This window comes from Pyrus communis, chromosome 5, assembly GCF_041283825.1.
Source record: "Pyrus communis isolate YQ-2024b chromosome 5, ASM4128382v1, whole genome shotgun sequence".
In the NCBI taxonomy this organism is placed as follows: Eukaryota; Viridiplantae; Streptophyta; class Magnoliopsida; order Rosales; family Rosaceae; genus Pyrus; species Pyrus communis.
The window spans coordinates 30,093,292-30,116,994 of NC_142569.1; the positions used below are offsets into that span (position 1 = coordinate 30,093,292).

The 23,703-nt window shown below is 38.6% G+C and overlaps 3 protein-coding genes and 2 pseudogenes across 3 annotated transcripts; 3 read left to right on the forward strand and 2 right to left on the reverse strand.

The window, feature by feature from the left end:
- Positions 1-409: 409 nt before the first annotated feature.
- Positions 410-1,287, forward strand: LOC137725008 (auxin-induced protein 15A-like). The gene has a single exon (XM_068463626.2). The coding sequence runs from the start codon at positions 775-777 to the stop codon at positions 1,078-1,080; it is 306 nt and encodes a 101-aa protein (XP_068319727.2). The 5' UTR covers positions 410-774; the 3' UTR covers positions 1,081-1,287.
- A 1,562-nt stretch (positions 1,288-2,849) lies between these two features.
- LOC137726825 (auxin-induced protein 15A) lies at positions 2,850-3,477 on the reverse strand. The gene has a single exon (XM_068465780.2). The coding sequence runs from the start codon at positions 3,341-3,343 to the stop codon at positions 3,038-3,040; it is 306 nt and encodes a 101-aa protein (XP_068321881.2). The 5' UTR covers positions 3,344-3,477; the 3' UTR covers positions 2,850-3,037.
- Positions 3,478-5,542: 2,065 nt separating this feature from the next.
- Positions 5,543-6,282, reverse strand: LOC148697114 (auxin-induced protein 15A-like; annotated as a pseudogene).
- Positions 6,283-8,886: 2,604 nt separating this feature from the next.
- Positions 8,887-11,075, forward strand: LOC137725006 (uncharacterized; annotated as a pseudogene).
- A 2,674-nt stretch (positions 11,076-13,749) lies between these two features.
- LOC148697115 (uncharacterized) lies at positions 13,750-16,050 on the forward strand. Its single transcript, XM_088693453.1, has 4 exons — positions 13,750-13,968; positions 14,941-15,114; positions 15,166-15,558; positions 15,724-16,050. Exons 1-4 carry the CDS (start codon positions 13,750-13,752, stop codon positions 16,048-16,050), a joined length of 1,113 nt encoding a protein of 370 aa, XP_088549579.1.
- The last annotated feature ends 7,653 nt before the right edge of the window (positions 16,051-23,703 follow it).

Sequence of the window (23,703 nt, forward strand, 5' to 3'; positions counted from 1 at the left end):
CTCATTGTTTGAGTGGCATCAATGTATGGTGGATCATGGTAGTGATTGTGCAGGTGTTTGGTTCTTAGGTTTCTGCAAATTCACGATGGAGGTTGTGAGGATTTCATGGTGGTGTGATGAAAAAACGAACGATGTCGTGGCTTATCATAGCACATCTAGTATTATAAAAGGTCATTTCACACAGTCATAGCTGTTTTACATAAAAATTTACCAAACACTATCATACTGCTTTTATTTCCAAAAGCACTTTTACAAAAAAATTTACCAAACACTTTGCTACTTTATTTTATAGTTGTTTATTCTTACAGCACAACAGAAGCGGTTTTTTTTCAAAGCACAGCAATACCAAACAGCCCTTAATACCCAAGTACCTTGATCAAAATTTGAAAAGGAGTAGGATTTTAATCAATAGAGTAGCAAAAGGAAGGATGAGAACCTAATTTCTCCAAAAATAAATGATGGAAAGAGAAATAGTTAATTTGATCCACATATTTTGCTTAAAGGGCCCTTAAGCACGGGAAGACAAAACCATGTGATCCCTCATGAGCTCTTGTTCCCTTCTATACCCCATCCGGATCGCCTTCACCATATATTTTCTCCAATAGAGGATATTGTACAAGTCTCTTCAACTATATATACCGTATGAACTCATTGGTTAATGACCACCAAATTAAGTATACAACATCTCGTCTAATTTTCCTTGTTTCACAAGTTCCTTGAGATCTTCCAGTTTATATAAACTCAATTACCAGTCTTCTCTCAAGATTCACAACAATGGGGTTCCGTCTTCCAGCTGTAATTCCTGCTAAGAAACTTCTTCGACGGTCTTTTTCAAATTCAAGTCAAGGAGCTTTGTATAATTTAGCAGATGTCCCAAAAGGTTATTTTCCAGTTTATGTTGGCGAGAGTGAGAAGCAGCGGTTCGTTGTTCCTATATCCATCGTCAATCAGCCTTCATTTCAAGACTTGCTAAGTGAGGCTGAAGAAGAATTCGGATATGATCACCAAATGGGCGGTTTAACAATTCCCTGCAGACAAGATACCTTCATTGATCTCATTTCCCACTTGAGTGCATTGTGAGACTGGATATTTAATGGAGAATAATTACATCAACTTTGTGATTGTTACAATTTTGTACACCAGACATATCCCCATCTTGTATAATTTTTTTTCGATTTTTTCGATCCGGGAGGAAGAAATATTGTCCCCCTGGAATCGATTATGTAAATGGAGACTGTAGTAATATTCATAGCTTCTTTACAATAAAGAATTATTGTCCCCCTGGAATAGGATTTTGTAAATGGATAAATTTCTTCTACAGATTCTCATAGTTAAGTTTTCAATAGATCTCTTTAAATATCTATTAGTATATTAATGTGCTAGATAGCAGTCAAATTTTTCAGTAGGAGTATTCTCCTTCATGTCTAATTGCGACTGCAATTTGTTAATACTTGAGGTGTATGACTGAACATGAAAATTTCCCATGACATTTAGAAATGTTAAAAACGTATAAAAACCTCGTTGTTTCCAGCAGTCTTAAATCCTTCCCCCTAACCCTGCTTCCATTCGGTCTAGCCCACTCAAGGTACTTAGCTTAGGTGTTTAGAGCGCATAAATGACGTGCACTTCTAATGGTCATGTTAATGGTATCCTCGCAAGGCTAGTGAGTGTAGCCGGTATAAAGACAACAATGGCATAATTGAGTATACAAGAACTCACAAGATATGCTGGACTGCCAACCCCAAATTGATAAGACAATCGATGTAGGGAAAATCTCTAGTAGTTGGCGTGACCGGTCTTCGAGACATTAGCACTTGAAGGTTCACATGGCACTATCTTTCAATCATCACCAAGACTCCTCGGTAGTGATTGAGACTTCGTATCCGTTGAATCACATGGAGCCTAAAATTAAATATGAAAAATAGAAACAACTGATTTTGCTCCACATATTTTGTCGAATTGCTTGATGATATTTGGAAGACAACCATGTGATCCCTCATCAGCCCTTGTTTCCGTTTATACCCAGCCAGATTGTATTTGTTTACTGCTAAATGGTGTTCCATCTGGCTGGGGTATAAACGGGAACAAGGGCTGATGAGGGATCACATGGTTTTGTCTTCCACATATCCCAAGTATACTAAAAGCTTTCCCAACTGCTTTAAGTGGTAGTCTTGTGCATGATTACTAGATAATAGACTTAAGAGCCACATATTGTATGACAAATAAAATTTCTTCACATTTACATGACTTTGAAAAAAATGAAAAACTCCACTAGTGTCAGTAGCAAATGGTAAGGGTGTCTCAAGTGGGAAAGGGGAAATAAAGCTAATCTCAAACCAAATCGAGTCAATGGCCCTGTGTTTGAAAAATATGGGTGGTGCTACATACACCAAATTTGTGCACTAAATGATGTGGCACATTCTACACTATATAAAATTTTATTAAAATTATTAATCAAATTTCAACTTGAATTAAAATATAAATTCGATTGGTTCTACGTCATTTGGTGCAGAAATTTGATGTGTCTAACATTATTCTTTTTAAAAAGCAGAACAATGTCAAACTCGCCCTTAGGGTTGATGACAATAAAGGCAAATCCCTCCTAACAATGAACCTTAATCCGATTATAATTAATAATTTGTTCTCTCCTAACTGTATAAACTTTAATTTTAGGAAAAATAAAATTTACGAACAGGAATTGGACAAATCCCTTTAGGCAAACTTAAATCAGTTGATTCGTCAGACCGAATAGAAACACTTTGATGCTCATTTGCAGAATACAACCGCAAGAAACGATATCACGGTTAATCACATAGTGGATACTTGAACGAACATAAGCAAGAAGTAGATAAGGAATGTTTTTCTATATTGTAAAGAAGCAATGAATATTGCTAAAGTCTACATTTACATACAAATCCGATCTGGGGTGACAATAATTCTCCCTCCTCAATCGGAAAAAAATGTGTAAATATTCCATTGCACAAAATTGTGACAATCATAGAGACGAGTTCATATAATCGTTCTCCATTATCCAATTTCACAATGCTTTCAAGCGACAAATAAGACCAAGGAAGGCATCTTGTCTGCAGGGAATTGTTAGACCGCCCATTGGGTGATCAAATCCGAATTCCTCCTCAGCGTCGCTCAGCAAGTCTTGAAATGCAGGGTGGTTGAGGAATGATATAGGAACAACGAACCGCTGCTTCTCACTCTCGCCAACATAAACTGGAAAATAACCTTTAGGGACATCTGCTAAATTATATGACGCTCCTTGACTTGAATTTGAAAAAGATCGCCGAAAAAGTTTCTTAGCAGGAATCACAGCTGGAAGACGGAACCCCATGTTGTAAATCTTGGGAGTAAAGACTTGTAATCAAGTTTACAGAGACTTGAAGAAGATCACAAGGAATTTTCGGAACAAGGAAACTTATACTGAGAAGTTGTAGACTTACTTTGGTGGTCATAAACCTATGCATTCATATGGTATATATGGTTGAAAAGTCTTGTAAAATATCCTCATGTATTGAGGAAAACATATGGTGAAGACAATCCGGATGGGGTATAGAAGGGAACAATAGCTCATGAGGGATCACATGGTTCTGTCTTCCCATCAATCCTTTAGGCAAAATATACGGATCAAATTAACAATTTCTCTTTCGGTCACATATTTTTGTTTGTTAGGAGGCAGATGTATGAAGTCTCAATCACTACCAAGGAGTGTTGGTGATGAATAGGAAGACCGAGCCATGTGAACTTTGATCCAATGCTATATGTCTCTTAAAAATCCCAAATCAATTGCCTCAAGACCACTCACATCAACTACTTGAGATATTATTTGACAGATCGGTCCTTTTATTTTTTTTCTGTTTGGACATGAAATAAAAAGCAAATTAGTTACCAAGTGGTTCAAAAACTTGAATGTTTAATTAGGCAGCTGAAGAAGAAAATGCCTTGTCTTCAGTATGTCTGTGATTTTCTAGGCTTATATTTATCCTTCCAAAAGGCTTCAATTGTTTATTTTAGTTTTAATCTGACATCTGATTTTGCCTGAGCTGATGTCTTTTCATTGCATCCATCCTGGTGGCTTTTCACCAATGATTTTAGTTAACAGATGGCTTTTGACAGGCCAATTTATCTATAAGTACAATTATACATACATATGATAAGAGTAAGAAGCAAATTAAAAGCACGATTCTTCTAATTCCCAACTCCTAATCATCTCAAATCTTTCTTTTCTACAAGCTGAGTAATTAATTGAAATTTACATTGTTGGTTTTCTTGTTAAGAAATTTTAAGCGATGGGTTTCCGTTTGCCTGGTATTGCTCATGCTAAGAGAAACAAAGTACCTTCGAAGGCCTTGGACGTTCCTAAAGACTATTTTGAGTCTATGTTGGGGAGGGCCCAAATAAGCTAAGCGATATGTGATTCCCATCTCATACTTGAACCAACCTTTATTCCAAGATTTGATAAGTCGAACTGAAGAAGAATTTGGGTATGATCATCCCATGGGTGCTATCACAATCCCGTGCAGTGAAGATACCTTGATTTCACCTCTTGCTTCAGTGTATAAGAAGAAGGTTACGTAGGCTTCATTTATTGGCTTGTACAAAAGCGAGTTGCCTACTCGGACAAATTTTTGGTTCCAATTTTTGCATCTTCCGACGGAAGAGGCTTTTGATAAATTCATTAGATACAATTTCAAACCCTTGGGAGCTGAGGATAAAAGTGGCCAGCCCAACAGATATAAATTTATTGACACCACGGCCAGCAGGTAATATGAACTTGAAACATGTCAAACATTTGTACTTATTACTTGTTCTGCAAAGATAGTTGAGAATATGCTACTTTCCTTCTTCCCTCGGTCATTTACACTTTCTTTAATTCTTTTTTTTGTATTGGCCATGAAATATCACTATTCACCACAGGGAGTAAATTAATTTGCATACAAGTAACATTCTTTGATCTCACCTAATCAATAACAGTACTAATCAATGCTTAATCCTATGTGAAACGCGTTGATGAATCAAGTCAGAGCATTAATCCATTGCTACTAATTCTTGTGTACTTTCCTAATAGATTTCCAAATGAAAGGCTAACGAGGTTGTAAATGAGTTCTTGTATACTCAATTATGCCATTGTTGTCTTTATACCGGCTACACTCACTAGCCTTGCGAGGATACCATTAACATGACCATTAGAAGTGCACGTCATTTATGTGCTCTAAACACCTAAGCTAAGTACCTTGAGTGGGCTAGCCCGAATGGAAGCAGGGTTAGGGGGAAGGATTTAAGACTCTGCTGGAAACAACGAGCTTTTTATACGTTTTAAACATTTCTAAATGTCATGGGAAATTTTCATGTTCAATCATACACCTCAAGTATTAACAAATTGCAGTCGCAATTAGACATGAAGGAGAATACTCCTACTGAAAAATTTGACTGCTATCTAGCACATTAATATACTAATAGCTATTTAAAGAGATCTATTGAAAACTTAACTATGAGAATCTGTTGAAGAAATTTATCCATTTACAAAATCCTATTCCAGGGGGACAATAATTCTTTATTGTAAGGAAGCTATGAATATTACTACAGTCTCCATTTACATAATCGATTCTTGGGGGACAATATTTCTTTATTGTAAAGAAGCTATGAATATTACTAGAGTCTCCATTTACATAATCGATTCCAGGGGGACAATATTTCTTCCTCCTGGATCAAAAAAATTGAAAAAAAATTGTACAAGATGGGGATATGTCTGGTGTACAAAATTGTAACAATCACAAAGTTGATGTAATTATTCTCCATTAAATATCCAGTCTCACAATGCACTCAAGTGGGAAATGAGATCAATGAAGGTATCTTGTCTGCAGGGAATTGTTAAACCGCCCATTTAGTGATCATATCCGAATTCTTTTTCAGCCTCACTTAGCAAGTCTTGAAATGAAGGCTGATTGACGATGGATATAGGAACAACGAACCGCTGCTTCTCACTCTCGCCAACATAAACTGGAAAATAACCTTTTGGGACATCTGCTAAATTATACAAAGCTCCTTGACTTGAATTTGAAAAAGACCGTCGAAGAAGTTTCTTAGCAGGAATTACAGCTGGAAGACGGAACCCCATTGTTGTGAATCTTGAGAGAAGACTGGTAATTGAGTTTATATAAACTGGAAGATCTCAAGGAACTTGTGAAACAAGGAAAATTAGACGTCATGTTGTATACTTAATTTGGTGGTCATTAACCAATGAGTTCATACGGTATATATAGTTGAAGAGACTTGTACAATATCCTCTATTGGAGAAAATATATGGCGAAGGCAATCCGGATGGGGAATAGAAGGGAACAAGAGCTCATGAGGGATCAAATGGTTGTCTTCCCGTGCTTAAAGGCCCTTTAAGAAAATATGTGGATCAAATTAACTATTTCTCTTTCCATCATTTATTTTTGGAGAAATTAGGTTCTCATCCTTCCTTTTACTACTCCATTGATTAAAATCCTACTCCTTTTCAATTTTTGATCAAGGTCCTTGGGTATTAATAACATCATTAATTATTTCAATAATAAAATATTTTTTTATTTCTAAATATATTCATTTAATGTTAAAAATGTTACAATTAGTGTGACAACTCGTCACGAATTATAATATATTTTGTCCTTGATAGCGTGGAAATAACTTTTATGCCCTTGAACGTTGAGCGTGTTGTGTGAATGAGCTTAGGATTTGGACCAATTCATTCTTCTTCCTAAGTAGTTGGACCCAATTAGAAATTAAGATTTTTGTTTATTTTGTTTGGTTGGCCAAACCTGGACCCCACACACACACCCGTTGACCTTTCTCCCTCTCCCTCTCGGATTTTCTTCCATTTTCCGTACTCAAACCACTTCATCACTCACAGATTGAGGTTGTGGATCTTATCTTCGTGCTCCTTTCAAGCTCAGGAGTCAAACTATAGCTTTGGTTGGTTGCGAGGACTTCGGAAACTCGAGAACCAGGGAGCTCTGACGAGGTGCACTGTTACTCCGTCATGATCGCGGATGTTTCGTTGAGTTTTAGGGTCCTAGAGAGTCTTAAAACTTCTTCGTGAAGCTCATAGAAGAATTTTGGAAGGTTTTGGACGTCGAGACACTCAAGTTCGTCGAGTTACAGGGGTGGCCAGACTATCGAGATTTTTCCGACCAAATTCCGTTAGTTTTAGGACACTAAAAAAGTGGTAAGGATATGTTCTTTTCTGAGCTTCACATTGGTACCAATTTTATGAATTTTGGTTGAGAAATGGAGAAGATATTCAAGTCTTAAGTTTTCCCAGAAACCAGCGAGTGCAGCGGTGGCTGGCGCTAGAATTCTGCGAACCATCAGAGAAGAAGGAGAATATTCTGTCAATTTTGACGGAATATGCTAACGACGTCAGGTAAAATTAACGGTATATGTTGTTATTTAACGGAATATTCCTTAACGCTGTTATGGAATCCGTTAGTGTGTCAGGCACGTGCCTGCGCGTAAGGGTGCGTGGGAACTTAGAAAAATTTTCTAAAAATATGGGGATGTTCATGGGGTTCAGTAGGCCACGAAGGTATATTCAAATACCCCAATTGAGTAATGTATGAGAAGTTCTTACCTAGTTTTGGTTATGTTCTTAAAATAACATTAAAATAGTTGTTTTCACATATAGGTGAGACGTTTCCAGAGGACGAGCGCAGTCAGGCGAGGCTTGGGGGCTACGACCATGCCACATATTAGTGAGTGGGCTTTTGGTTTTCAATATATATATATGCTTGGTATTTTTCCCATAAACTCATTTAAATGGACTTATGTTTTGAAATGCCATGCCAAATTTTTATACTTAGAATATGCATTTAGTAGTTGCACATATTTATGTTTGACGCTCCGAACGCTCAGGTAAATTCCAGGTGAGTTTATAGATTGTGGATGTGAGTTGCATGATTATGCTGAGATGCATCTACAGCTCATAACCTGCACCCCGGTGTTAATGCTCCCACCCGTGGTTAGGGCACAGTTCTTCACGTGATGCTCACTTCCCGCACCATACGCTCACCTTGGATCCAAGTTAGATACACAGTCATATCGTACAGACCATTATAGGTAGTTCCGCCTTGTAGGTGACTCGCGATCATAGTCTTCACATGATCGTAGCACTTGAGCGTATTTATTTATTCCCAGTCTTGTCATACAGACCACTTTAGGTGGTTCCGACTCATGTGCAGGCATACTTGTTGAGCTATTGGTTGAGCCGTACAGGTCATATTAGGTGACTCCAGCTAGATGGATGAGTTATAGATTCAGCCGTACAAGTCATATTAAGTGACTCCGGCTGACATATCATTTGCATTGGTTTATATCACTTGGCTTACATATTTTATGTTGAGATATTTAACATGGCATATATGTGGATTTTGCTATTCCGAGCATGGTTTTGATATACGTATGTATTCTATTTTCTGGGAAATTATACAGGTTTTACAGTGAAGGGTTATTACCTTTGACAAGTGAAATGGTTTTGAAAAGCTTTGTTTTTGCCTACTCATACTTTCTATTTTGCGCCCCTCCAGGTTTTAGGAAAGAGTGCTTGTTGGTGGCTTACAAGGAATTGACAGCGGTTCTGACAGATTATTACTAATGTAGGACCACCTCTTGTATTGTATAATTAGTACTTGTCCTGCTGGATTGCACTTTGGCTACCTATGCTCTCATTGTTGTGTAACCACACTTAAATATCAGGATTGCACTTTTATTTGCTTAGTGTAAATTAGTTAGCTTGGTTCTTAGTTATTCACATTTCTTTATATCAGTATCATTTCCGCACTGCGCACATGGCTATCTGACCCTCACATGACGACCAGCACGCCTTGATTTTGGTCGGGTTGTGTTAGTTTGGTTTTAGAGCCTAGGGTTGGCAGTCCTACATATCTTGTGAATATTCTAATCAGTTTGGTGTCTTCTATCAGAACTATGCCGCCTCGTAAAGAGCCACGTTCCTTGGCTGTGTCTAGTTTCCCTGATATTGCTCAATTAGGGGAAGCTATAGCCAATGCTATTCAGCCTTCGCTTCGCCCTTCCCAGAGGACTCCCTTGGAGACTATGTATAATTTGAAGTTGGATAAGTTTATGGGTAATGAAGGACATAAGGGAGCTAAGCGGTGGCTCAATCATCTTGAGAAGACTTTTCGTTTGATGCAGAGACATGGAAATCTCCCTGAGGATAAGTGGGTTGAGACGGCTACCTGGTTTTTAGGTCTGAAGTCTGCATCCTGGTGGAGACCGGAGTCTTTTCAGTTATCACCAGAGGAAACTGCTGATTAGGAAGTTTTTAAACAGTTATTTCAGAAGATATTCATTCCTCCAGAGCATATAGATCGCAAAAAGCAAGAATTTACGCACCTAAAGCAGGGAAAGATGACTGCTAATGAGTACTACAGGAGGTTTACTAATTTGTCTCGTTATCACCTGGAGATTGCTGCTAATCCAGTGGAGATGCTCCGTCATTTTAGGTTGGGTACTCTAAAGAAGTGGCGTTCTATGGCGACCATGACTCCTTGTGCTACTTACCAGGAGTTTTATGAGATTTTGCTTCGAATTAAAGATTCAGAGAACATGGCCAGTGATAGCGAGGAGGAAGAAGAAAAATATGGTAACCAAAAGAAAAATGATAAAGATAAGGGTCAATCATCTCAGGGACCTCGTAAGACTCAAAGCTTCAAGAGAAATGGTGGTAGTTCCAGTTCTTCTAGCGGGGGTTTGAGTTCCACTGGGCAGAGAAGGGGTGGTAGATTTTCTGGAGGTCATCATTTTCTGAGATAGAGGGATTCTGGTAGCACAAGTGCTCCTTTATGCCGCAGATGTAATAATAGACATTTTGGGGAGTGTAAGCGAGGCAGCAGTGGATGCTATACTTGTGGTCAGATAAGGCATACGGTTATTCATTGTCCACAGAATCAGCAGAAGCCCTAGCCGTATTCCTTACCACCACCAGTTCCGATCCAGCAAATTTCAAGACCTAGTAGTTATACTCAAACGGGTCGCGAGGGTGCTTATCATTATCAGGGTGATGTAGCTCCTTATTCTGCAGGGCAGTATCAGTATTCACAGGATCCATATTATCATAGTGGTTACCCTTAGTATTCTGGAGGTTATATGTCGTATCCTCCCTATTCAGCTGGTGGGTCTCAATGGTATCCTGGAGGACAGTCCCAGCACATGGAGGTTGCTTCTAGTAGTGCAGGACTATTGAGGTAGCCTAGTTAACCAAGTTAGGGGAGTAGTATGTAGAGACCTGGTAATCAGGCTAGCAGAGGTCGAGGAAGACAACAGTAGGCACAGGGGCGTATTCACCACATTACACTGCAGGATGCTCAGAATAATCCTGATTTGATCATGGATATGTTGAATATTCTTGATCATTTTGCTAGAGTATTAATTGATTGTGGTGCTATGCATTCTGTTATTTCTCATACGTTTGCTCAGACGACACAACCTCATCCTATCTTGGGTATGATTTAGAGTTTTCAATGCCTAGAGGGGAGACATGTTATGTTAGCTGTGTGTGTATAGGATGTCCTGTGCTGGTGGAGGATGTTGTTATGCTCACTAACCTCATTCTGTTGGATATTGTTGATTTTGATGTTATTTTGGGCACATATTGGTTACATTATAATCGTGCCAATATAGATTGCTACGGGAAGATAGTTTCTTTTCATCATCCTAGATTGCCTAAGGTTACATTCGTGGGCGAACATAGTGGAATGAGGCACGACATTATTTCAGCCGTAAGGGCTAAAAGATTATTAAAGAAAGGTTGTCAGGGATATTTGGCTCATGTTGTGTTGAATGATAATACTCCTAGTAGTGTGGAGGATGTGCGAGTAGTCAGGCATTTTCCTAACGTATTCCCTGATGATTTACCTGGACTACCGCCAGACCGAGACGTGGAGTTCACTATTGATTTACTTCCATGTACAGACCCTATATATTTAACTCCTTATCGAATGGCTCCTACTGAATTGAGAGAATTGAAAATTCAATTACAGGAACTAGTTGATAAGGGTTTTATTTAGCCTAGTACTTCACCCTACGGAGCTCCAATTTTATTTGTACGGAAGAAAGATGGGACTTTAAGGCTATGTATTGACTATCGACAGTTAAATCGGGTAACAATTAAGAACCGTTATCCGTTAGCGCGTATAGATGATTTATTTGATCAACTTTAAGGCACCTATGTGTTTTCTAAGATTGATTTGAGGTCTAGTTACTATCAATTGAAGATAAAAAATGAGGATGTTCCTAAGATGGCTTTTAGGACTCGATATGGTCATTATGAGTTTCTTGTGATACCATTCGGGTTAACTAATGTGCCTGCAACTTTTATGGACTTGATGAATCGAGTATTCCAACCATATCTAGATAGATTTTTCATTGTCTTTATTGACGATATTTTCGTGTGCTCTAAGTCTAAAGCAGAGCATGTTCGACATCTCACTTTGGTGTTGAAGAAATTGAGGGAACATCAATTGTATGCTAAGTTTAGCAAATGACAATTTTGGTTAGATCAAGTGGCATTTTTGGGACATGTTACATCCGCCCAAGGTATATAGGTGGACCTTCAAAACGTAGCAACCATTGAGAATTGGGAGCAGCCACGAACGGTCACGGAGGTATGAAGTTTCCTTGGTCTAGCAGGTTATTATAGACGGTTTGTAAAAGATTTTTCTGTTTTACATTACCACTAACGAGGTTGACAAGCAAAGATGTTAGATTTGAGTGGGACGATAATTGTGAGCAGAGTTTCTAGCAGTTGAAGTATTGTCTCACTCATGCACCTGTTTTGATGCTCCTACATAATAGTGGTCATTTTTAGATCTAAAGTGATGCTTCCTTGAATGGTCTGGGTTGTGTGTGGTAAGGTGATTGCTTATGCTTCACGACAGTTGAAGCCTCATGAGATGAATTATCCTATTCATGATCTTGAATTAGCAGCCATTGTCTTTGCCTTGAAGATTTGGAGACATTATCTTTATGGTGAAAAATGTAAGATTTTTACGGATCATAAAAGTCTTCAATATATTTTCACTCAAAGGGATCTTAATCTTCGACAACAAAGATGGATTGAATTGCTCAGTGATTATGATTGCACGATTGAGTATAACCTTGGTAGTGCAAATATGGTGGCAGACGCACTTAGTAGGAAGTCTTAAGGCCGAATTAATGCTTTATACACTTGTCATATCCCTCTTGTTAAACCCCACCCCCTCCTTTTATTTAAAAATGGTTTTTTAGTTCTTAATTGGTGAGCCCAAGAGGCCCACCCCTTTATTTGTGTCCCCCACCCCATGACCATCTTCTTTCTCTTCTTCCTTCTTTCTTTTCTTAACTCTTTCTGCACTCTCTCCTTCTACCTAAGCACCACACACATGCATGCAGACCACCCACCCTTTTGTAGCCTCGATGAACCCATCACCCTCGAGACTCCCTCGTCAGGATCTTCAACACGTCAAAGTCTCTCTCTTCCTTCTGCCACGGCAAGCACCGAGAGGGTGCAATGGTGAACTCCGTCAAACTCCACCATTTGCGAGTAGGTGAGGCTCAAAATCATCTTACCCTATCTTAATTTGGATGTTGGTACGAATTTCTAACTATGTATACCAGTTTTGGTGAAGGTTGGACTTAAAATCAGTTCGGGTGTGTTAAACCAAGATTCCGGCGGGTACCCGTGGCTTCCAGGGCATTTTCCGGCCAACTTTGGCCATGATGACGGGAACCAAGGGTATACTTCGATTCCTTACCTTCGGAGCTTCAATTTGGTATATTGAATGACATGTTTTGGTTGAGTTTTGAGCTCCATCGGAGCTTGGGAATTCTCCGGCCAAAATCCGGCCTTCTCCTTCCTTTGAATCCGGCGACTCACCAAACCCAAGGCCTTTGGGCCTTTCCAGTCCAAGTCCTATAACCCTATTCAAATTTGTCTAACCCATTTATTTAAGTTAAGCCCAATAACCTTTTGGAGACCTAACCCATACTCTGGGTTCTATTAAACTTGGGCCCGAGCCCTTTTATTTTTAGTTAGGCCTGCGGGCCGAGTGTGTGTGTGTTGTGCATCTGTGTGTGTTTGTGAAGTGTGTGTGTGTGTGTGTGTGTGTGTATGTGTGTCCGCGTGAGTGTGTGCTAGTGTGTGTGTGTTGTGTCGTGTGTGTGTATGTTTGTGTGGGTTTGGGTTTAAGCCCAAACCACCACTTTTCACCCTATCCCTTTTTAACCAAAAACCTTAGGACCCGAAAACCCAAAATCTCTCCTAGGCCAATTTTGATGTTCCAAATCCGTTTTTGGCATCCATTTCCTGGAATTCTATCGTTTGGGCATAGTTTGATAAATTGTACATTTTTGTGCTTAGGTGAACTTGCTAGTGGGGATTTCCTTAATCCTTTTCCGTACAACTCTGCTGCTATGGAGTATCTATGAGTGAACCGCTTCTAAAATTACATGGTTTCATAGTTTAATTGTATAAATGAATAGCATGCCTTACGAGTTTATGAATTGATTTTATGTTAAGCATGTTTATCGAAATGTTGTTTATTGTCTCGTTATTTTGTAAGGAATTAATTGTTGGCCCATATTGAGCTATATTTTAATATATCGTATTTTCTATAAAAACCATGAACTGGTAGACTATCTAATGGATGATGATAGGATGCTAGAACATGTTTTAGAAACCCCTCTTTATAGTATAGACGATGGATGACTTTATACTATGAAGTGGTTATTTATGAAAGGCGTAACTTTTTGTACGTACCTAGTGGACACTATGCAGCCTGGGGCGAGGATCTGGTGTTGGCAGATAGGCTAGGAGAAATAATCCCTAGCTTCAGGTTGAGGGACACGGAGCAGGCATTGGGCCAGGAGTTGGTAATCTCTGGCTATAGGCGCAGAGACCATGGTGCTGGCATAGGGCCAAAAGTTATATTTATTCAATGATCTTACAAGTAGCACACCGTGCTTATGAGACGATCTATGAGACGATTAATATTTTGATTTCCGTGATGTTTTTCCGCGATGTCGTTTGAGATGTTTTTGGCATGCTAGGGTTTTCAGTAAACCTATCACTTATTATGCTAGTAGTTTTCTTTATATAAACTGTGGGGGTTATTATCTTGATAATTGTTTTATTATTATTGTATATATGAACCTGGTCCACTCACCTTTGTTTTACACCCCCATTCAGGTCTTAGAATCGAGCCATACAATCCCGGGGTCAAGGCACTTCAGCATCGACTTCTTTGAGCCCTTTCGGTGTAGGACCCACTGCTTTATTCATTCAATTTTATATTATTTCTTTTAGTGTTCTAATTAGCTGTATACTCTGAACACGTTCCTAAGTTGTTAATTCATTGTATTTCAATTCATAACCCTTATTTATTTCTCATTCTTAGCTTTTATATTAATTAATGGCTTTCGTCACCCTTGGGTATCGGCCAGCACGTGTCTATCCTGGTATTCGAGCAATATCAGGGTCGGGGCGTGTCACCTCTTATTGCAGATTTAAGATCCACTGGAGTGAAGTTATAGGTGGAAGATCGGGAGGAAGCTTTGATTGCTAGTTTCCAAGTCAGAACAATTTTAATTGATCATGTGCTCGAGGCTTAGATGAATGATAAAGAAACCTATGAGTTAATTCAGGTTTTATCACGGGGGAAAAAGAAAGATCTTAGAGTTCGGGAGTCTGATGGTATGCTTATGTAAGAGAGACGAATGTACGTGTCGAATAATGCTGAATTAAAGAAAGAAATTCTTGATGAAGTGCATATATCAGCATATGCAATGCATCCTAGGGGTACTAAAATGTATCATACCATTCAACCATTTTATTACTGGCCTGGCATGAAAAGAGAAATTGCTGAATATGTGAGTAGGTGTGCCATTTGTCAACAGGTTAAAGCTGAAAGGAAAAAGCCATTTGGATTGATGCAGCCACTTCCCATAACACAGTGGAAATGGGAAGATATCACCATGGATTTCGTGTATAAACTTTCTTGTACACGAAATGGTTATGATGGTATTTGGGTGATAGTGGATCGGCTTACTAAATCAGAGCACTTTATTCCAGTAAGGGAGAAATATTCTTTAAGATGATTAGCTGATTTATTCATATCAAAGATTGTTAAATACCACGGGGTTCCAGTTAGTATTATTTCTGATCGGGATCCTAAGTTCACTTCTAAGTTCTGGGTGGCATTTCATGATGCTCTTGGATCGAGGTTACTGTATAGTACAGCGTATCATCCTCAAACAGAAGGGCAATCTAAGATGACTATTCAGACATTAAAGGATATGCTGAGATCTTCGGTATTGCAGTTTGGTGATGCTTGGCATAAACGTTTAGATTTGATGGCATTCGCCTACAATAACAGCTACCATTCGAGCATTGGTATGTCACCTTTTGAGGCACTTTATGGTAAGTCTTGTTGTATGCCATTATGCTGGTCAAAGGTTAGTGAAAGAATATTGGTGGGCCCTGAGATTGTAGATGAGACTACTCAGAATATTCAGGTAATTAAGTCCCAGGATCGACAAAACAGTCTAGCAGACAAGCATACCACTGATCGGGTGTATAAAGTTGGTGATTGGGTGTTTTTAAAGTTATCACCGTGGAAAGGTGTAGTACGGTTCGGGAAAAAAGGTAAGCTAAGTCCTAGGTACATTGGACTGTATTAGATCACCGAGCGAGTCGGTGTAGTTGCTTACAGGCTTAGGTTGCCTCCAGAGTTATCTAAAGTGCACGATGTTTTTCATGTTTCCATGCTTCGTCATTATGTCTCAGATCCATCACATGTGATACCTCCTCAACCATCGAAAATTAATCCAGATTTAATTTATGATGAGGAGCCAGTGACGATTTTGGATTGGAAAGATAAGGTTTTGAAGAATAAGACCATACGCTTAGTGAAAGTTTTGTGGAGAAATCACTCGGTGGAGGAAGCCACCTGGAAGACGGAGGATCATATGAGGGATTTGTACCCACTCTTATTTTATGGATATTAATGGTTGTTTATTATTGTATGAAATTTCAGGGACAAAATTTCTTAAGGGGGTAGGTTTAGGGAATCCGTTAGTGTGCCAGGCACGTGCTTGCGCGTGGGTGGGGCGTGTGGCCGTGCCTTGGCTGGCGTGTGAGGGCGCGTGGGAACTTAGAAATTTTTTCTAAAAATATAGGGATGTTCGTGGGATTGAATAGGCCACGATGGTATATTCAAATACCCCAATTGAGCAACATATGAGAAGTTATTACCTAGTTTTGGTTATGTGCTTAAAATAATGTTAAAATAGTTATTGCACATATAGGTGAGACGTTTCCAAAGGACGAGCACAGTCAGGCGGGGCTCGGGGGTTACGACCCTGCCACATATCAGTGAGTGGGCTTTTGGTTTTCATTATATATATATATATATATATATATGCGCTTTTTTTCCCAGAAACTCATTTAAATGGACTTATGTTTTGAAATGCCATGCCAAATATTTTATACTTAGAATATGCATTTAGTAGTTGCACATATTTATGTTTGATGCTGCAGACGCTCAAGTAAGTTCCAGGTGAGTTTATAGATTTTGAATGTGAGTTGCATGATTATACTGAGATTATCTATAGCTCATAACCTGCACCCCGGTGTTAGTGCTCCCGCCCGTGGTCAGGGCACAGTCCTTCACCTAATTCTGACCTCCCGCACCATACGCTCACCTTGGATCCAAGTTAGGTACACAGTCCTGTCATACAGACCACAATAGGTGGTTCCGACTCGTAGGTGACCAGTGATCATTCACACAGTCTTCACGTGATTGTAGCACTTGAACGTATTTATTTACACCCAGTCCTATCGTACAGATCACTTTAGGTGGTTCCAACTCGTGTGTAGGCGTACTTGTTGAGCTATTGGTTGAGTCGTACAGGTCATATTAGGTGACTCTGGCTAAATGGATGAGCTATAGATTTAGCCATACAAGTCATATTAAGTGACTCCGACTGACATATCATTTGCATTGATTTATATCACCTGGCCTACATATTTTATGCTGAGATATTTAACATGGCATATATGTGGATTTTGCTATTCCGAGCATGGTTTTGATATACGTATGTATTCTATTTTCTGGGAAATTATACAGATTTTACAACGAGGGGTTATTACCTTTGACAAGTGAAATGGTTTTGAAAGCTTTGTTTTTGCCCACTAACACTTTCTGTTTTGCGCCCCTCCAGGTTTTAGGTAGAAGTGCTTGTTGGTGGCTTACGAGGAATTGACGGCTGTTCTAACAGATTATCATTAATGTAGGACCACCTCATGTATTGTATAATTAGTACTTGTCCTGCTGGACTGCACTTTGGCTACCTATACTCTGATTATTGTGTAACCACACTTAAATATCGGGATTGCACTTTTATTTGCTTAGTGTAAATTAGTTAGTTTGGTTCTTAGTTATTCACATTTCTTTATATCATTATCATTTCCGCACTGCACAAATGGCTATGTCACCCTCACATGACGGACAACATGCCTTTATTTTGGTCGGGGTGTGTCAATTAGTATATTTATATTTATGACTAAATTTTTTATCATATATTTTTAGTTTTAGTTTGTAACCATTTTTAATTTGTACTTCTTTTTTAACTTGTACCAATTGTCTTTTAAATTTTAATTTATACCCATATATTAATTTCTTTTCGTATCCATATTTTTTAAAGTTTATTTGTATTTGTACCCATATATTTTTTTTATTTGTACTTTTTATTTTGCCAAATGTACCCATGCTAATTATATGCACCCATTCATGTAAAAGTTTTTAATCTTAAAATGTACTCATTCTTAAATATACCAATTTGTTATATGTAAAATGTACCCCTTATATGTAATATCCCGTTCCGGGATTTTTAAAACGTACGCGTGAATTTACGATTTTACCCCTTAGTTCGTTAAACTTACGGGTAGTTTTGTGTTGTATGGTGTGGTGTGTAGGACCACCCACACTCATACCCTTTCTTTTCTCCCGGGATTCCCTCCCTCATTCCCTCACTCTGTCTCTTCTCTCTCTCAGTCTCTCTCTCTTTCTCCCCGAGCTCCATTTCCTCTTCTTCTTCATACAAACACACGGACTACACACAAAACCAATCAAATCTTCACCAAACAAGAAACCAATTATACCATTGAACTCGTGAGGTTGTGAGGAGCACAACCATACCAATTCCAGGTAAGAAATCTAACGTTTTCACGTCGTTTCAACAATGGCCGATTTGAAACACTGTTCATGCAAACCTAATCTAGCTTGTTTTTGGAATTTCTAAGCTTGTAGTTGTGTTTGTGAGGTTCCAAGGAGCCTCGGAGTGGTTCGTTGGGTGAGTTTGGACGTCGGGATCGTCCTGTGCAAAGTTGGCCGAACTTGGATTGTTGTTGCAGGTGATATTCCTTAATTTTTAGGCCTTAAAAGTAGTCCAACGTGATTCTACTAGTCCTAAGCTTCATTTTGGTATAAAGAACGTGAAATTTGGTTGAAAAACGAAGGAGAAAACAAAGTTAGAAATTTTCCCAGTTTTCCGGCGCCGTCGCCGGCGCCGGAGGTTCGCCGGAGAAGAAAGGGGAATATTCCGTTAAGTCTAACGGAATCTTCCTAACGGCAGTGACGGAATCCGGTTAGATTTGACGGAATATTCCGTCAGTTAACGGAATATTCCTGACGGCGTCTGTTGACACCGTCAGTGTGCAGGTCACGTGGCCGCGCGTGGGGGGCGCGTAGGTCCGTGCCTTGGCCGGCGCGTGGGGGCGCGTGCATGGTCCAAAAATTTTTCTAAAAATTTGGGCGTGATCCTGAGGTTGTGTAGGTCACGTTGGTATATTCATTTGCCCAATTTGAGCAATGTATGAGAAGTTATTACGAGAAGTTGCTTAGGTGCTTTTAAATTAATGTTTTCGTAACTTTGTCGCGTATAGGTGATTCCTATTCCGAGGACGAGCGTACACACTCGAGGCAGGGGGGCTACGACCCTTCTAATTATCAGTGAGTGGGCTTTTGTTTTCCGTATATACCTATATACCTCTAAATTCCCAGAAATAGAATAGAAAAAGTTATTTGTTTTATGCCATGCATCATGTGATTGACGTTTACGCATTATCACGTGCATTGGTAATTGACATACATTTATAAATGTGTATTTGGTGCTGTGGACGCACAGGTAAGTGCCAGGTAAGCGGTATTCATGTGGTTATGCATTCCTGTTTATTATGCACTAGTAGTTTGAAATGCTTAGAGAGCTCATAATCTGCACCCCCGGTGTTAGTGCTCCCGCCCAGAGAGGGGCAGAGTCCTTCACGTGTATGTTCACCAGCACCACACGCTCGCCTTGGATCCAAGTTAGGTGCAAGCCTTGTCGTGCAGACCACATTAGGTGGTTCCGACTCGTAGGTGACCCGCGATTATTCGCATAGTCTTCACGTGATCGTAGCACTAGAGCGTATATATATTACACCCAGTCTTGTCGTACAGACCACGTTAGGTGGCTCCGACTTGTGTGCAGATTCAGATATTGAGTTGAGATTGGAGCTCTATATGCAGCGGTACATGTCACGTTAGGTGACTCCCGGCTGCCAGATTATGTTATTGATGTGAATTACGCTTGAGCATTTATATTTGATTATGAGATTTTGTTGTGGCATATTCTCAAGCATGAATGGCATATTCTCGAGCATGAATGGCATATCATGGAGCATGATTGACATATCTATACATACGTATATATGTTCATTTTCTGGGAAGTATACAGGTTTTACGGCGAGGGGTTAGAATGTATTTTGCTAAAGAGTTTTCAAAGAACTTTGTTTTTGCCCACTCACGCTTTTGTTTTTGCGCCCCTCCAGGTTCTAGTGGTCTAGCGAGTTCGGTGGTTTATCCCAGAGGGCGTCCCGGCATTTCTGACAGACATTCACCATTGTAGGGTCACCTTCGGGTGTATATATGTCGTATCTTTCCTTTTGGACTGTTGTAGACTTGCTCTGAATTGTGTCTCACATACACTAGTACCTTGTATGTTATTAGGTTTTTAATTATTCGTACTTTTATATTACCTTCTCATTAGCTTCCGCACGCGCACATGGTTACGTCACCTTCGCGTGACGGCCAGCACGCCCTGATCTCGGTCGGGGTGTGTCATTATATATATAATCTATTCAATTTTTTTTCTACCCCATTTTTAAACTTATATGGGTAAATTCTTTTTTCTTTGATTTTAAAATGTATTCATGTCAAGTTTAATCGAAGAAATTTACTAGTGTTATTAAGCCTAATATCTTCTTTTTTTTAATGTGATTTTGAAGAATGTACTCATGTTTACACACACACACACACACACAATAGTATATTTATATTTTAATATTTTTAGTCCCACAAATTATGGTTTTTTTATTTAAAATCTCATTTATATAAACAACTAAAATTTTTAATTTTTAATTTAAAAAATATAGTAATGTACATAGAAATAAATTATCACATTAATTTCAGGGACCTCGATCAAAAATTAAAAATCAACAAGGTTTCAATCAAAGAATATTTATAACTAATGACCGCATCCAAAGTCTACTTTTATTTTTTTATTGTTAGGCAAATAGGAAGTCTGAATCCCTACCAAGGAGTCATGGTGTTGAATCGGAAGACAGAGGAACTTTGATCAAATGCTAATGTTTCATACCTGTTAGGGCTGGGTTCGGTTTTTTCTCAAAACCGAAACCGAACCGAAATTTCGGTTCGGTTCGGTTTGGTTCAAATTTTTTTCGGTTTTTTTCGGTTCGGTTTTTTTTCGGTTCGGTTTTTCTCGGTTCGGTTTCGGTTTTTTTCGGGTTTTTTTTTTTTTTTTTTTTTTTTTTTTCTTTCTCCCTCCAAAATTATTATAAAAAAAAAAGGAAATATGAAAGTTCACATTCATATTAATAGGCCAGGCGGAATGAAAAATAAGGAGGAGGACGGTTAGGGTTACAGTTAAGGGTTTTGTTAAAAAGATTAAAAAATTAAAAAAAATCTCACAAATCCTGGAGGCATGAGGGTTCGAACCCATGCCTCCATGCTTGTAAAGTTTCATTGAAACCAACTTGGCAACAGGTTCTGTTTTGTTATGATTGTATGACTAAACTATTTATAAATATTCAAAAAAATTATATATATATATATATCGGTTCGGTTCGGTTCGGTTCGGTTTCCGAGCCTCAAAAACCGAAACCGAACCGGTCAGATTCGGTTCGGTTCGGTTTGACAATTTCGGTTCGGTTTTTTTTTCGGTTCGGTTTTTTTCGGTCTCGGTCCGGTTCGGTTTTCGGTTTTTTTCGGTTTTCGGTTTTTTGAACCCACCCCTAATACCTGTATTAACTCAATTCATTCACGACCACTCACACCAACTTGATAGGATTTTTACCACACATGCAAAAAGGGTTAAAAACACCTAAAATACTTGCAAAAGAAATAAGGTTGTCTACTCTGATAAATATTGGGTTCCAAATGCGCTATATAAAAAAAAAAAGGTCTTTTAGGACAGTCAAAAAGCATCGTGAAAGCATCTAAAAACGTCGCAATAGCCCTTTTACGACGAACTTGCGACGGCCAATAATGCGTCGCAACAAAGTGGTGTCATAAATGTTTGGTTTATTATATGCAACGCTTTGAGCACGTTGCAAGTACTATTTACTATGGGCTTGCGACGGCTACTTACGGGTCGCAAATAAGTGGCCTCGGGTTTAAAAAAAATTTGGGTGTCAAATGGGATGCCACAATGACATTATTTTAACAACTTCACTAAAATTATTTTATGTGAAATTTACTATAGGTTCCAAATTAAAATAAATTATGTAAATTTCTATAAACTACATACGAATTGTTATTAATAATGAACTATAAATTAGGTAAATTATAATACAATGTATTATATATCATATAGAAGTACCAACAAAAGTGGGAAATCAACACTGCACTTGTACTTAAAGTTAGTTGAATGGTCATATCAATTATAGTATTATACACCAACTGCATTATGTAGTCTTTATCTAGAACCCGCAACAAGTGACATTTTTGAAACATATTGCGAAGCTCCTGACACATATGAACACACATTGCTACAAATAGATTGTGAAGCTCCTGACACATATGAACACACAACGCTAGAAACAAATTGCGAAGCTCCTAAAATATATGAACACATAGCATAAGTAAAATTATATATGTCCAACTTGTAGGGGAGACAAAGTTGACTCTCATATCACCTGCTTTGAATATTTCAGCTTTCCATGGAATTCATTGTAATCTCCCTCATTAAGTGCCCTCAAACATTTAAATTTTTACAAGAGGAAACACAACATTTTCTAAGATACTTAAACACTAACATATATTACGATTTTTTCACTTATATGGGACATTCCTATTGTGCAAATAGTATATCAGATATATCAGGAAAACTGGTACTTGTAGAATTAAACTAGCAAGAAAAATGGCTAACTAGAATGTCAAACATATCCATTGCATATAAATTCTTGGCAATCCTTGGCAATACAAATCCAGAACATGCATACAACCAGTCTGCTGCAATGACACCCAATCAAACCTTTTTATGGTTTCCTCTGCCTCATTGCATTTTCCAATGTGGGTGTGGATAAACGATATGTTGATTGAGTCTCTTCCACTGACAAACTTCTGGAACCAAAATCCATAGTACTCGAGGGCCTTACTCCAGTTTCCCTCATGCTCGGAGGTGATGATTTGAGCGCTCAACTTTCAATACCATCACCACAACACAAGAAAAAAAAACATATCCAAATATAAGAATATTCATATGTTTTGAATATAATTTATCGTTGGGACCTTGGACGGTACTATACAGAGCCATGCTCACAAATAATAGTGTTTACCTACACAGGGACATTCTCAAAGCAGAGTGATTAACCAAACTCTCCACCATACCCTGAATGAATCGGAAACCTAGTTGAAATTACACATTTCATCTAACTCTGGGACCAAAAATTGATCATATTTTCACAATGAGGAATTCAATTTCCCCCGAACTTCTTTCTGGTCCAAATGTTCTAACAGTTCAAAATCAATTTTCCTAATCCCAAACAGCAGTACACTAACATTGAACATATTTTGCCGTTCTATCCAACTTAAGGACAACTAGTTTTCTCAGTATAATCGAACTCATGCTCTGATTGAAACAAGTACAATCGCAAACAGATTTATACTAGCAAATTTCAGTTCCATAATAATCAAATTCTATCACATATTTTCATAATCTAAATACTAAAATGGAAGATAATTGGTAAAATTAATACCTTGCAAATAGAAAATTCTCAAATTCCACTGCCCAGCATGATCTCCCAATTTCGCAACTTTATGATACAAAGCGATGGCCTTCTCCTTGAGACCCCTCCCCAGTATATGAGCCTGGTGTCCACCATAGCCATGGGGGACCCAGAAGCCGCACCCCTCAGAAACGCGTTGAGCGCCTTGTCCGTATTCGGACTGACTCATCCGCTCACATATTGTTTTTTGTCTTATTGTCTCTATAAAAAAATCAATATCAGACGTTGACGTGACTTAATCGTGACTATTCAAATAGGAAGGGAGGGAAGGGAAGAGAGAATAGGAGGGGAAAGATTCCTCCTCCAAGTGAAAA

What these genes read in the sequence shown, in the direction of transcription:
- LOC137725008 (XM_068463626.2), top strand. Translation starts at nt 775, where the DNA reads ATGGGGTTCCGTCTTCCAGCTGTAATTCCTGCTAAGAAACTTCTTCGA.
- LOC137726825 (XM_068465780.2), bottom strand. Translation starts at nt 3,343, where the DNA reads ATGGGGTTCCGTCTTCCAGCTGTGATTCCTGCTAAGAAACTTTTTCGG.
- LOC148697115 (XM_088693453.1), top strand. Translation starts at nt 13,750, where the DNA reads ATGACTTTATACTATGAAGTGGTTATTTATGAAAGGCGTAACTTTTTG. An exon ending in GTGCTGGCATAGGGCCAAAA is followed by an intron (nt 13,969 to 14,940) that starts GTTATATTTATT and finishes ATTTGTCAACAG; the next exon opens with GTTAAAGCTGAAAGGAAAAA. An exon ending in AGACTACTCAGAATATTCAG is followed by an intron (nt 15,559 to 15,723) that starts GTAATTAAGTCC and finishes GGACTGTATTAG; the next exon opens with ATCACCGAGCGAGTCGGTGT.